Source organism: Equus caballus, chromosome 8 (genome assembly GCF_041296265.1).
Source record: "Equus caballus isolate H_3958 breed thoroughbred chromosome 8, TB-T2T, whole genome shotgun sequence".
Taxonomy (NCBI): domain Eukaryota; kingdom Metazoa; phylum Chordata; class Mammalia; order Perissodactyla; family Equidae; genus Equus; species Equus caballus.
In genome coordinates, this window is record NC_091691.1 from 8,309,650 (window position 1) to 8,324,355 (window position 14,706).

The following is a 14,706-nucleotide window of genomic DNA, read 5'->3' on the forward strand; positions in this document are numbered from 1 at the left end:
GATGGCCCCGTCCAACGCCCTAGGTTTCGGGTCTGGACTAGAGGACAGACAGAGGATGTGGAGAGGAAATGGAGGTCTTGGGACCAGGTCAGGGCCTTTTCCCCCAGCCCCCGTACCCCACGGGTGGAGGGAAGGAGCTCCCAGGTGAGGGCTTAGAGGGGTGCTGTGATTCTTTCACTACCACAGCCTAGGGCTGGAGCTGAAGTCCCGAGAGCAGAGACCCCACATCCTCACAGAACTCACAACAGGTGGCCTCACCACCCAGCCTGTCTGGCCACCTCGACGGCCTGAGCAATAAGCAACTGTGGAAGCCCAAGAACGACTTTACAGCTTAAAATTTTTATTAAAACAATCATTTAAATTACAACAATCCCCCAGAATAGAAAATAGCCTTCCATGGTCTGGCCCTGACAGGAGGCGGGACTCAGGCCCCACAGGAAGAAGTGCAGTGTGACATCTCTGAAAACAGATGGAGCTCCCCTGGAAGCCCGGGAGGGGCTGAGGCTGCCCGCTCCAGGGGCTGCGAGGCCCCAGCCCTGTCAGCAGCAACACTTAGTCACCATCGCCGGTTGTCAGCCTCTGGACTCGCTGTTTCGATTTGAAAAAGAAAGAAGAGGGAGGGAGAGAAATCTGTCCCCGAGATTACAAAAAAAATGTCACTCAAGAAGTGTTCTGTAATGCCACCGGGTGTTGTCTGGCAGGGCCTGGCGGGTACATGAATAATTGAGCAGATACTACAGGTCAGAGCACTGCTGGGGCTGAGGTGGGGCCTCGATTAGGATGAACGAGGTTGTGCTGGAACGGCTAAAGGCTGACAGCGCAGCCTCACGGAGTGTCACTGGCATGGTGCTTCTGCCCAAAAACCATCAGAAACGCTTGTAACGCACTAATCATGGCCGGGGCCCTGCTCTCAGGGGAGCTCAGAGGCTTCCCTACTGGATAAGCAACCACGCTCTAAAAATGTTGGCTTGAAAGGAACGCAGTCACCTCAGCCACAGGCACAAGGCTGTGAAAACCAAGCTCTTCTTTCATTCTTTCTCCTTCCACTGAGGCTCCGGACCTCTCTGAGGGCCCGCCCCTCTCCGCCTATCCATCTTCAGGAGGTGCCCCCCAGCTCTTGCCTCTGAGGAGAGCTGGAGTGACCCTGGCTGAGTGAGGCTCTGCCGGCCCTCTCGAGTCTGCTCCCCGGGCCCGAGGGTGCTCCTGCCACAGCGCAGAAGCCAGCCGGCTCCCTTGTGGCCACACGGCTTGGCATTTCCCAGACTGCAGGCATACACACAGCGGTTAAGTAATAAAAAAACAAAGCCCGACAATGTTTTTATAAACCACCACCATGCTCCTGTGCCCACAGCCACAGTTACAGATTAAATTTATAGGTCGGGAGGAAAGTAACTCGTGGAAATTCAGGGATGGGTGGTGAGCTGAGGAGACAGAGATTCAGCACAAGAGCCAGACCTCACATTCCAAACACCTGAGGACTGTTTCCCCCACCACCACCTCCAGGACCACATCCCAGGGGACAGGGAGACAAAGGGAACTCTTTCAGCCACAGCCACCCATGCTTAGTGTCTAGATGCAGAGTCTCCACTGTGTGTCCTAAGGGGCTGGCAAGGTGGCCCGAGAAGGTGGTGGCCAGCCCGGGAGACTATTTGTTAGGTCAGCCTGACTGCAGAAAAAAGGCAGGACCTCTGTGAGCTCCTCAGAACCACACAGGATCACGAGAGCCACTTCTGTTCTCAGGAGCTCTCCAGGCCCTCACACGTCTTCACATAATAAGCATCTTTTCACTGGTTAAGACTTATCACCTGCTTTGCCTAACAGCTCCGCTGGAAGGATCTGGATGGCCTGATGGGTCACAGCAGCACCACAAGCCATGGAGAAAAGAAAGGGCAAGAAAGTGGCCCCAAACCAAGGAGTGAGTGTGGGCTGTGGGGTGGTTCTGTGACCTGCTGCTGCTCAGCATGGTGGAGGAGTCGTGTGCCAGCCGGTGTGGAGCTTGGAGGGGAAGGGCACAAAAGGACCCCACACAGCCCACACACAGATATAAGATAAAGGGCCCTCTGGGGGATGAGGGCAACAGCAAAAGGAGGCCCAGGTACAATAAAGGGTTAGGAGGGGTTTGCTGGCACATGGCCAGGAGGAAAGGTGATTCAGATCAGCAACGCAGACTGGGGCCAGTGGAGCTCGGTGTTCCAGCCAGTGAGAAGTACCTGTGGGGCCTCAGCCCTACAGAGCCCCCCGGGCACAGCCAGGCTACCAGGTGCCGATTACAGCATGACCAGGGAGTCCCCCAGGTCCCCACGGGCAGGAGAGGCTAACGCTAAAGGGGGGTGGGAAAGACACCCATGGCTCCTGGACCCTGGTCTGGGGTGGCAGGAGGAGGGCAGTGAGTGTTCTGTATGGTGAAGGTTCCTATTCGGCTCTACTGGCCTCCCAGCCCCTCTGCTGGCAGCCAGCCCTTCATCACAGCTTCTCCTAGTCCGCCCCAGTCACAGTTCCTTCCCATTCCCACCAGCGGGCAGCCAGAGCACTGCCTCCAGGGGGCCTGGGCCAAGGACCCGTCACTTGGCTCATCATGAGCTGTGGGCAGGCTCACCGATGACGTGCAGCAAGCAGGCAGGCTGGTGGGCAGGCCGCTCTGGGCCTGGGCTCGGGCAGGCCACGCTTCTCTGCATGCCAGTTCCTCACAAGGGGAGGAGACGAATGTTCTGGAACCCTGGAGGATGAGGGTGGTGGCACCAGCCTCCTGGTCTCCAGGGGGCCTATGCCTTTCACCCCTACAACCACTTCCCAGCCTGGGCTGGGAGGGTCAGCGCTGGACAGTAAGATGCACAGCCCAGGGTTCCTTTGACAAAGGAAGTATGGGATCCCACACTAGATGAAAAAAAGACAATACTTCTTAAAAACTTTAAAGACTCAGGTCAGGAGAACTAGAACCCCATGAGAGAAATCTCTGCAGGGTCATAGTTCAAGGCAATTGCACATGAAGGGGGTTGGGCTCTCCACTCAGCTGGGGAAAGTTCCAGAGCTCCCATGGAAGCTCCCAGCCAGCCCACCTACAGATGGCTCCCACGGTGTCTGACCCATCCTGCCGGTGCTGAGAGCAGCAGAAGTGGCAGATCCTGGGTGGCTGGGTCACCTGCTAGAGCTCTTCAAAGAAGGCCACTCGGGACTTGGCGCTCTGCAAGGTGAGCTGCAAGGAAGCAGAGAAGAAGTTGAAAGGAGGACTCGATTTCTGCTCTTTCACAACAGGATGCCCTCCTGCCTTGTGGACTAACCTCAGAGGCGGTTTGGAGTGAAGGGGAAGACAGTTCAAACAGATGTTCAAGAAGCTGGTGGTCAATCTCAAACAAGTTTCCAGATTTGCCCAAGAACTCAAATTAGGAGGCGACAAATGAGGACATGCCAGCAGGGATGGCTGGTGGGCAGAAGCATGTCAGCAGGAAAATGTCATCAACGTCACCTTTTCACAGAGGGCAGCAAATCCCTGGACATTTTAATAGATTCTCACATTCCGTCTACAAAAGAGGCTCTAAGACGCCTCTGTGGTGTGCTGTCTGCAGTGGTGCCAGCCTGGGATGCTCATCTTCTCCAGGCTCAGAGCACCAGATTGGCAGCACAAGCTGGCTCATGCTGGGGCCCCAGTCCTCATGCCCTGGGGATGCCCCTGTGGCAAGGTGACACGGCCTCAGGCAGGGCGGGCCTGTGTCAGATGAGAAAGAGCTTGTCCCTTCCTCTCCTGGTTCCCCAGGTGGCCCCAAAGCAGACTGGCCCATGACCTGACAGCTGAGAGAGGTTTCCATCCACGAGCTGGGAGGCAACAGGCTTTCCAGGTGGGGCTGGGTCAGGCAGGGACGACGGTGCACACGGGGCAGTGCTCTATTCAGAAAGTGTGAGGCCCTCCCAGGGAGAATGGTGCCCTGAGGAGCACAGGGCTGGGAAGATGTGGGAGGAAGAGGGAGGGTCAGGGGTCAAGCTCTTGGCGTGGCAGAGAAGGCACTAGAGTTTGAGACCTCCTGGACTGTTGAACCCCAATTCCCCGACTCTGTGGGCCACTTCCCAGGATATCTCCAGACAGAAGCATCTGGCACAGGCACCCTCCAGTGCCCTGCTCCCTGTTCTGCTTCTGAAATCAACCACGTGGACGAGACTGTGTGTTCCATATCCACCTCTGGGACTTCGCAAAGGAGAGTTTTCAGGGAGGGGGGACTCGGGGTACATACTGTTCATCTTCATATCCCCCAAACCACTTAGCTTAGTGCTTTGCACCTAGTAGGAGCTCAAACAATGTTTGTTGAGTGAATAAGCTGTAGGCTGTAACAATAACAAAATGGTGAGATTTGTGGGAAAGAGCAGAGCTCCACACGGGGCTGAGAAGGCCTGGGCGCTAATTCTCCTCTGTCACCTGCTCACTGTGTGGCCTCAGTGGACACCCTTGACCTCGCTGAGCCTCTGTCCTCTAGAATTAAACCATGGGGGCAGGCTAGATGGTCTGGCCCACTCCCTCGACCTCTGGCTGTCTCTGAATCCAAAAAGTCCTTGGGACCATCCGCGGTTCTCCAAAGGGCGGGGGAGGAAGACTCCAAACCAACCACTTCACCATCAAAGACAGGCGGCATCAGTGTGCTCAAAATGAGACAGCTTGAGAGCCGGCTCTTTAAATCCTGCCAGATCTTTTGGCCTTGAAGTTCCCGACTAACAAGCTGAATGCAGGGAGGCATCTGAGCTGTTTTCTTCAGCGGAACTAATTTCAGAAGCCCTTTGGAAAGCCCAGCTCTAATGCAAACGGAGAGAGCTTTCATTTCTTTGCCGAAACGGAACTCCCTCTAGAAGGGGCCCAGTTTGGACAGGCTTCTCCCTTAATGCCATCAGAGGAGAAGGGCCAGGAGTTACATGCTCTGTGATAATGGGAACCACGATGATAACTGGGAAAGAAAGAAGAAAGAGAACAGAGAACCACTTGGACAAAAACCCTCATAGGGGAGAGTTTGAATGAGAAGGTGTGAAACCTGACATCTCCAAGCAGGTTGCTCCCACACTCCTGGAGCAGACCTCAGGTGGGCTCCTCAGGGGACAGGGCCCTGCCCACAGCCCTTTCAAGCACTGTGCCACACACAGGCACAGCTGGACTGCCTGACCCAAAGCCTCTCTGGGCCTCCAATCAGCTGGGTGGTCCTGGCCTCAGGTCCCCAGCATGAAGCGGGGGTGGTGGCAGCCCCTTCCTCACAGGGTGACATGCAGACTAACTGGGAAACACTGTGAAGCGCTCAGCACCACGCCTGGCACTCGATGAGAACTCAACAGCTGCTATTACTAAATAGCAGCATCCCTCTTCTTCCCCTCCCCCAGCACTGGCTCCTTTCCTTCCGGTGGGGAAGCAGGACAAGGCAAGGGTTAGAAGTGGGTGCAGGCGAGGGCAGGGGCACGTGCTGCGCTGGCCTGCACGGTCTCTGAGGCAGGGTGAGCAGATGCCCCCAGAGGCTTGGCCTCTTCCCCAGGCAGAAAGCCCAGGCTGTGGGGGCCTCTGAGAGCCTCCTGCCCATTTGTACGACGCTGGCTCCAAGAATTCCTGGATCCTCTACCCAGGCCATGTGCTGGCTGTCCCCTCGAGGTGTCAGGGGAGGGTTCTGGCAGCTCCGGCAGCGCCAGATTCCAGTTACTGGAGCATGTGCTCGTTGGGATGCAAAGCCCTCCCCAGGTAGGCAGGTCGCCTCCCTAGATCCCACCCTACACTGCAGGGCAGCGGCTCAGCCTGACCTCTCATCTTGCAAGAGCAGAAGTTGTACCCCAGCCCAAGGAAAGGTGTGGAGTGAAGTCAAGCACTCTGGCCATGCAGAAGGAGGAAAAGCACCACAGACACGTGGCCTCGACAAGAGGAGAGAGTACCATGTCTTCCAAAAGGCGCTAGGCTGTAGAGGGGACAGGCAGACCCACCCGACAGAGGCAGCCAACGTGGCTGCTGACACGGAGGGCTCTGGGAGCCTCCTGCCTCGGCCCACAGGCAGACCTGGCTGCCTCGCCCCCACCTTTTACCCTACTGTGCCATTCCTGGCGGTTCCAATTCCATCAGGAACCCTGTTGTCAGAGGAAATTGCTGCGCGAGCTGACTGGCGGCTGCTGGAACCCTTCCCGGCACCACCGTAGCCTCTGCCTGCTTCCCCCTCGGCAGCGCCCTTCATCTTAGACAGCGACATGTCCTCCTCCTAAGCCAGCCAGCACTCCCTGCGCTCATGCGGGAGAGCATGCAGGGAGGCAGGCAGTGAGAGGCAGGCCTGCAAAGGGAAGCCTTGGGCTTCTTTCCTCCAGGTGGGACTCAGAAGCCCAGGGGCAGGGAGGTTTTCTACAGAGAGGTCAGGGGTCCTCCCCTCGGGGCACTGCTGACAGCATCTGCCACTTGTGCTATAGCCTCTGCTTGGCCTCACACAACCACTGGGCAGGCTCCCCTTACCTGCGGGATCCTTCACCACCTGCTGTTTCTAGAAAGTTCATTGACTGCCATATTTGCAGCATATCTACAGGCAGGAGGTATTCATAAAAGAGAAGGGGAAATGGCACAAAGCTAGCCCTTCATAAAGTAAACTGTCTCTGCAGGTCCTCTTTATATACTCATGAAAATCAGCTAACAAGGGTTCTGGTTTCCCCACCACCCTCTCACAACCTACAGTGTAGGAGCCAGTGTCAGTGTTCGGTCCGTCTTCTTGCTCAATGACTGGCCTGGCTCTCTCTGCACTGCACGGCAAAGGTTCCAGAGACGACCCGGCTAAGGCCCTCGCCTCCTGCAATGCTGCAGTGAGAGAACTGAAGCCCGTCTCGTGAGTCCCACCCACCACCCTGCATTCCCTTTGGTGATCTAGCAATCCCCCTCTGCAGCCCCAGCCTGACCTCCTGTGGGGGAGGGGCGGGGGCAGCACCAGGAGGGAGGGGAACTCCCCAAGTGCAGAGGGTGTGGGCTCTACCAGCACGCTGCCACGGTGTATCTCCAAGGTTGTCCAGGAGGAGAGGTCTCCTCTGAATTTCAGTAAATGGTGAGGCAGAAAAGCCTCAGGATGCAGGCAGACAAGGGAAGACAAGCAGGACCTCGAGGACAATGGCTGCATCATTCTGGGACCTGCCAAATCTGGTCCACCTTCTCTGAATCCTTGTGAGGACAAGTGGACAGAGCTCTGCCCAAACGTGACTGGTGACCACATCTGCCACGCACCATCCAAAACTCACACTGAATCCAGACCAGGGGCAACCACAGAGGCCTGGCTCTCACGCCAGCTCCTGCCAGAAGCTACGAACCCTGTGGGCCCTGTGCAAAGCCTCCACCCCCAGGGCTCGTGCCAGTTCCCTAAAGATGACTAAAAGAACACCAAGTTTCCTCACCAGGCACTAGGCTGACCCGCTCCTCTCTTCCAGCTGTCTCTTCACATCTGATTAAAATCAGCCGTGTGAATAATACAGGAGGAATCAAGTTCTCTCTTGACTGAACCGGCTGTTCAAGTCTGTCACTAATCCAACTCCAGTCTGAGGAGACAAACTTCCCTTTCTTTCTCCGCTGCACATCTATAGGGCTTGTTTTATCTTACGGGGGCTCTGATCCACCTGTTGGGCCCGGCCCCTTCTTCCTGCCCACCTCAACACATGCGGGCCTGGCAGAGCCACCTCTCCTCCAGCCCGTTGCTCCACCAAACTGCTAGTTGTTTGTGACAGCCACCAGGCTGTGAAAGGGCAGGAGAGTGAGCCACTTGGCAGAGCTAGACCTCCTCACGCCACCCAAACTGTGTGTGGTGTGACCAAATGGACACATCCACCCAATCTAAACAAGTTCAGATGCGGAAGACACCTCTGTCTCCTGAAAAAGACAGGAGGCTGGCTCCTCTCAACCCTAGGAAGAATCTGGTACCCAGCAGGTTCTCCCTAACCCAGGCATGCATGCAATATGCACACTCAACTGGTTCCTGCTCCCTGGGTGGACTTAGCCTACCGAGATACAAGGACCTGGCACCCGCCTACTCCTGAGAAACGGCTCCACGCTCTAGAGACAGCACTCCTGGGAGGCACCTATGACAAGCCCCGGGCCCCTCCGTCCCTCCCGGCCTGCCCCACATTGGAAGGCTTCCAGCTGCAAAGGCTCCTCAAGCATCATCCCCACAAGTGCCCTCTGCTGGAAAAACAGTGTGAGGCCAGCTCTCCTTCCTGCTCTCCTCTAAAAGCCCTTTTTGGGGGATCGTTTCCCAAAGTGATGGGAGGGTAACTAAATGTATTCCAGCAGCAGCAAGGCTGCTTGATTAAGAATGAATTACACTTTCATCAGCACATAGAGAAAAGTGATTCACAAGGCTGCATTGTGATAATCTTGCTCCTGAAGCAAACGGGGTGGTGTGGGGGTGGGCAGGACACACAGCCCCTTCGGCTATCCATGACGAGAGAAAGGAAGCTCTGCAATTAAGCTGGGAGAATAAAACTAATCAGAGCACCAGGATTCCTCCAACTAGTCTCTGGGGGCCTCGCCTCAATCCACTCATCCCGAGGGAGGAGAAAGGAAGGTGGGAAGGGGCCACTTAATTCATCTTAAACAATAAGACCCATAATGCTGAACCCATTTTAGATACTAACCTAGTAACTCCAGGCACTGAGATTCCGCTTGTCCCATAAAAATGCAGTGAAATTGAAATGCAAGTCCTAAAATCATGTTATACTTCCTCCCCGCCACTACATGTTGAAAATGAAGGAGCGGGGGAGAGCACAGATACAAAAGGACATGCAGATTCTCTGGCACACAGATCCACCGCGAGAAGCCAGAAAGCCGACTCTGGAGCAGAAAGGTGCCAGCCAAATCCAGCAGCAGCAAATTCCCACAGAATCTTTGGTTTAGAGTGTGATAAACATTCCCCCTTCCAAACAGGAGCTGATGGGGCAGGGCCGGTGAAGGGGGATTGCTGCTGTAAACTGGCCAGATGAAGCTTCTCGCTGTCTTGCTAGTGACAGCTTGCACCCAAATGCCATCTGGAGATGTGCACAGGGAGAGAGCTGTCCAGACACTTAGCCCTAAACAGAGGTGCGATGAAAGGCCAAGTCCATGACAATTAACAAATCCAGTTTGGTATTAGCTACTTTATCTGCTCTACAGAGAAACCTGTCAGGTAAAACCCAGAGGGTCTCTTTTGTATATTAATCCTTTAAGGATCCAAAGCAGCAGAAAGTTGCATGGAAACTAGTGTCTGCCCGTGTCTCGAGCTGCCTGTGTGATGCCGGGAGGGCCCTTTGCCACTCGGTTCCTCGACCTGGAAAATGGACTAATCGGCCTGATTCACCTCACCGAGCAGGGTGAGGCTAACTGACAGCTACAGAGCACTCGGAGCCGCACCTTAGGAAGAAGGTGCAGATATACTGATGGCGTTTTCAAACTGCCAATACCAGCAGGGAAATCATGGCAAGGATCATAAGAGCGGGACCTCACGCCCGCAGAATGAGTTTGCATCCCATTTCTTCCCTCCCACTGTTGCAGTAACGAATCAGGTGCTGGGGGAGACTGCACTGACACACATCTTGAGCGCCGAGGGACCAAACGGGATGTTTTACTACATCAAATAAGGCCCAGTAATGTCCTCAGGCACTTCCAAATGGCTGTAAAATATCCTAGAGGGCAGGCCGGTTTTGTAGGCTCCTTCAGGCCTTCCAAAGGGCAACTGCCTGACTGGGTACGGTCTCCCCATCAAAAAGATGGACTGGGGTGTGGTCTTTTGGAAAAGAGACTGGTAGAATCTTCTGTCTAGAGAACTACCAAAAACAAGGAAGAGAACGGTAAGCTCTCAACAATTAAGAGGCACCTGGACATGTAGTTTGTGTGTGTAAGGTAGGAGTGGCCCCAGGGCCGAGCCCAGGTGTCATATCCAGGAGGAGTGCACTCCCTGAGCCCAGCCTCGCCGCCCGATGCTGTCTCCGTGCTTCCCAGAGCCGGGAAGAGCTTCTCTTTGGTGCGCTCCATGTCCACATCTGGTGCCCCTGGGGCTCCTTGCTAATCCTCGCTCCCCACCCCACTCCCTTTCCCCTCCCCTCTCCCACCTCTGCCAAGTTTCAACATAACAAAGAGAAGGCTCTGGAGCCGGGGAGGCAGTCCACCGCCTTTTATGTCAGGGCAAAGGATGCTCCACCACAGGAACGCCCAGTTTCCACAGCAGGCAGAGAGAGCCATGCAGGCCCCAGGACCAGGGTCACGGGAGGGCTGAACACAGTAGCCATACGTGCACCATGAACTGTTCAGCAGCCCTCTTCGAGGCCGGCAGTGCAGACCAGAGGTCACCGGGGAGGCTCTGGCTGTTTGTTTTAATTGCGGGAGCCGCCTTTCAGGCACATTCAGTCTTGCCCTGCGATGTGTCTCCTCCCCAGGTGTTTTCAGTCTTCTCCCTCACTTCGCCAGCCCTGCATCTCCAAGGGAAGTCCGCGCAAGCTGAAGATGACATTGGACTTTTATGTCTTCCTGATCTAAGAGAGGTGGCTAGAGCTTCAGACAAATGTTAAGGTTCCTCATTCCTGTTCCTCCACCAGCGGAAACCACAGCTGGACCTTGATGGTTCAAATCATTTACTAATAACATAAGCTTTCTAAGCTCTCTGACCTCCATGATTTCTCATCTGTCGATTTCCTCTGAAATCCTGTGCTCCCTTGGAGACCACAGGCACAAACATGACAAATTTGCTGGGAATGAGACCAGCTCAGGACTGGGGAGTGAAACCTGTCCCTTGAGAGGGAATGAAAGCAAGACGTTGAAAATGCGCATGCTCCGGGACCCCACTTTCACTTCCAAAGTGTGTTGCACAGCTAAGCCACTCCAGGCCACTGCTCACCTCATCAGCCCTGTGGCTCTGAAGGCAAGAAGCTTGAGCCCAAGACACCCACACCCTCCTCACCGCAGCCTCACTGCCAGACCTCATTCAAGACTCAGATGCCAGGAACAAGTGTCGCTGTCCCTCCCCCTGAGAATGAAAGGAATCCAGGCTCCCAAGGGCAGCTTTTGATCTTTTGATCGCTAATGCCGCTCTGACTCAGATGCAAATGCCAAACCAGTTCCACTGAATATCGATTGGGGAAGAAAAAAGGAAACGTGGGGAGTTAAGATTAGCAGGAGGAGGAAAATATACCATTGCAAACCCAAATCAGATAGTAGAAGGAACCAGTGAAGTTAATTCTGGCCTTTTAAAGTTTTTACCTCCAAACACATGGAAATTAATACAATTAGTGGATATGTTTATCACAAGTTGTGTATATAAATGTGGTGCATCCCTCGCCACAGGCTCACAAGCAGATTTGTTTCTTTATATATTTTTAAGCCCTTGCTGAGCTCTTACGGTGAACCAAGTGTTTGCTGTGCATTACCCCACTGAATCTTCATATCAGTCCTGGCGGGGAAAGAGTATTTTTATTCACCTTGTACTGGTGAGGACACTGAGTCTTAGGAGAAAGTAAGAATTAGAAAGTAAGTGGCAGAGCAGTGGGAACCTCAGTTAACTGGACTGGACTGCCTCTCGGCATTCCCAAGGGAACATGGTAACCCCTGGAAACCCAAGGGAAACCCTTTGGCATTCGCTTAAGTGTTACTCAGCCCCCAAGGGTACTGCTGAGTCAGGTCAGACACCAACACCTCTTGGTCAGTGAGGCAGAATACTGAAAGCAAGGAGGAGGAATATGCCTGGGTCATGGTAGGTAGGAGAACCATTTTTTCCTTGAAGAAATCTCTGATCAAAAGACATTAAAAACAAAACTAAAGTCAATGCAGGCTGGTTTGAACCAGGATTAATGAGCTCTCAGGACACTGGAAACTCTCCAGTTTGCCACCAGCCTTTCCAGCTCTTCTCCCGGACTTTCTACATGGAGCTCTGCCCTTGACATTCCAGGTGCCCACACTTGCTAAGCCTGCAGTGGTGTTTCTCTTCAGCTAGGCTCACTTTGGCACAGACTGCAGCAGGCACAACCCCGGAGCCACCCTAGCACAGGCAGGTGGCTGGTGGTCAGTCCTGGTCACTGGCCATAGGGACCATGAAAGGCTAGAAAATGGAAGGAAAGTGCATCAAAATTCACGTGTAGCAAAACTGCCACTATTTAATTGAGTGATGCTGCGATAACTCCAGTTGATTAAAAGGCAAGTCCATGCTTTTATTAACCCTTGAGTAATCAGAATTCTTGATTAACTGGAGCCTGGCGGCCTCCTTGGAAAACAAGTTTTTACATCAAGACATTAAAAAGAAAGGCTTCTGTATACGTTCTAGGAACAGGACAAATATGACTACAAATCAAACCTCATTTGTCTATAATAACAGCTCAGTGAAAACTGACAGTGAAAATCAGGCCCCTGAAGAATTTAAACGTTCTGAATCATTACAGAAAGAAGGAAGACGAAATCACATCAAGGTGGAATAGTATGGTCACTTGTGGGGAATATCCGACAACACAGGCTGAAACAAGGGATTTTCTGTTTGCCCTGTGCAAGCCACAAAGTCCAGGAAACTGAGGGAGATTCACTCCTCTGGGTGCCATGGGGTCACTACTTGAGCAGATGGTCCACTGGGCTGCCCCTTCTGATGCTGGCCATAACTGCCCTGCTCAGAGTACGCACCGCTCAGCGTTGGGGTGTTCAACACCAACGTGTGGTATGAAAGCACAAGAAATAGGAGCCCACTGAATAAAAGTGTCTTGCACAAATTGGGGTTCATGCCATGGATTCTTGGAACCACTGACAGCTCAAATCCATCTTATAATGAGATCCATCTGGGACTTTAATAGCTAACCTCTCTTGCTTGGATAACAACCACAAATAGGATCTATCTTCCGCCAGATCTCACTTTTTGGTAGAAAGCCTCCAATGAGCTTATTTATTCTAGTAGCAGAAACCACAGTGAGGACTCTAAAGGACACGTCCACTGTGGCTGTCGAGTGTTGGTGGCCTCTCTGGCTTGGGTACTACTGGGGATTAGGCAAAGAGCAGAGGCAGGATGTTACTCTATTATTGGGCATGATAGACTCTCTCCACTGCCTAGACATGTTGGGAGAGTAATGAGCTGTTGCAGAAGGAAAGCAGCAATCATTCAATTAATTCACTCAACAACCACTGACTGCCCATCTCCTGGGGACCCGAGTCTGCACTGTCCCAACGTGAGTTCACTCCAACCACAACTCTGCCCCAGGCTGTGCGGGAGCTGAAGCAGAGACGTCAGCTGAAGCTGACAGACAGACAGTCCACTGAGACTGACTACAAATCAGATCCCTGTGCTATTTCTTTGCTTTACTTGAAAAGAAAATGGATGTGCACAGAAAGGGGAGGCTCTAAATGAAAATAAGCGAGCATGGGCAGCCCCTTCGTTCCACGACCAGAAGCTGCCAGGTATGCCCATGCATCTTCAGAGGCTATCACCACATGAAAAGTCTTGATCTTGAGTTAAAGACACCACTCTTAAAAACACCCAAATTTATCCCGTTTCCATGCTAGGGTTATTTATCTAAGGAGTACACCACCAAGACAAAAGACTTTTTAGACAGACCTGACTGGACAAGAAGCCATGACCTTCCCCAGCCCAACAATGACACCAGATGTGAAGGATGACTGGTCCTACAGCCCCATGACATGCTCTTCAGAACGAGGCAGGCTGCCGGACCCCTGGAGGCTGGTCTGGCCCCACATGGCGGACTCCTGCTCTCAGACTCAAAGCATGCTGCGGCCAGTACCCAGGCGCCACCTGCCCTTGGGAGGGCTGGGTGTGGCACGGGGACAGAGACAGGCAAGCTCATGCATGGGTTAGTATCACAGAGGGCAGTACCATCACCACATACAGAGTACCTGGGAATAACCTACTTTGAGGGCTCAAATGCAGATAGGTCTTCTGCCTTGGGCTTGAGGCTAAACCAGCAAAATAAAATGAAGAAAAACAAAAACATACCCTGTGATATCAACAATGCCACATGTGCCATTTGCAAAATGCTCAGACAGGCCTGAAATTGTGACAAGTGACTTCATTTGTTTTTATGGCTCGGAAACAGGTCTTTCCAGGTTTCAGCACTCCAGGTGCCCGTGGCTGAGGGCCCAGCTCGCTGCAGCAGCGGCAGAGATGAGCCGGCTTCTGGTGCCCACATGAGTCGGTGGGGGCAGGGTGGGGTCTGAGGCAGCTCCTCCGAGGGCTGACTGGCTCCCTGGCCCCATCACTATCTAACTCTCTGCTCACTGGCTCAGGCCTCGCTGTAGCTCCCCTTTTGCTGTTTAATAATTTGGTTTTGGAAGGGAAACCCAGTAACTTACAGAAGCCAGAGGAAAGAAGAATGTGCAATATGGAAAGGTCTTTCCTTCTAGGTTATGCTATTAAAAGGAATTCTCTATCCGGTGCCAACACAAATGCAGTCAAGAGAAAGAATTCGGTTGCTCCCGACTGTCTCATCAACGATGGCAGGTGGACACAGATCTCTTAGAGTTTTCAGATACAGCTTAACCACTGACAACAGAGATTCCTTAAACCGGAAGACCATTTTAAAGACTAAGGTAAAGAGCAAAGAATTAAGCATATCTAAACTATTATTAACTAGACTCAATGAACAGTCTTATCTTAATGGCACCTATTTTACAGGTGTTAACCTGATCCTGGGCTATCAGTTTGGAGCAGACATCAACTGGCAAGAGAGGACCTTTCTGGTTTGCCCAACATAAGAGAAATATACTCTGGGGCTGACATTTAAGTA

At 53.1% G+C, this 14,706-nt stretch overlaps 1 protein-coding gene across 5 annotated transcripts in view; it reads right to left on the reverse strand.

The window, feature by feature from the left end:
• Positions 1-320: 320 nt before the first annotated feature.
• The window catches only part of NF2 (NF2, moesin-ezrin-radixin like (MERLIN) tumor suppressor), a 74,645-nt gene continuing 60,259 nt past the window's right edge, over positions 321-14,706 (reverse strand). The window contains exons 16-17 of one of the 5 annotated variants that reach the window (XM_005612454.4): positions 13,832-13,876; positions 321-3,193 (exon numbers count right to left, since the gene is read on the reverse strand). In XM_005612454.4, coding sequence (XP_005612511.1) covers positions 13,841-13,876 — 36 coding nt within the window. In that variant the 3' untranslated portion in view covers positions 321-3,193; positions 13,832-13,840. Of the gene's footprint in view, positions 3,194-13,682; positions 13,877-14,706 lie in introns of those variants that run through there. The other 4 variants (XM_070275293.1, XM_001498860.7, XM_070275294.1 and 1 more) reach the window with 4 other exon arrangements.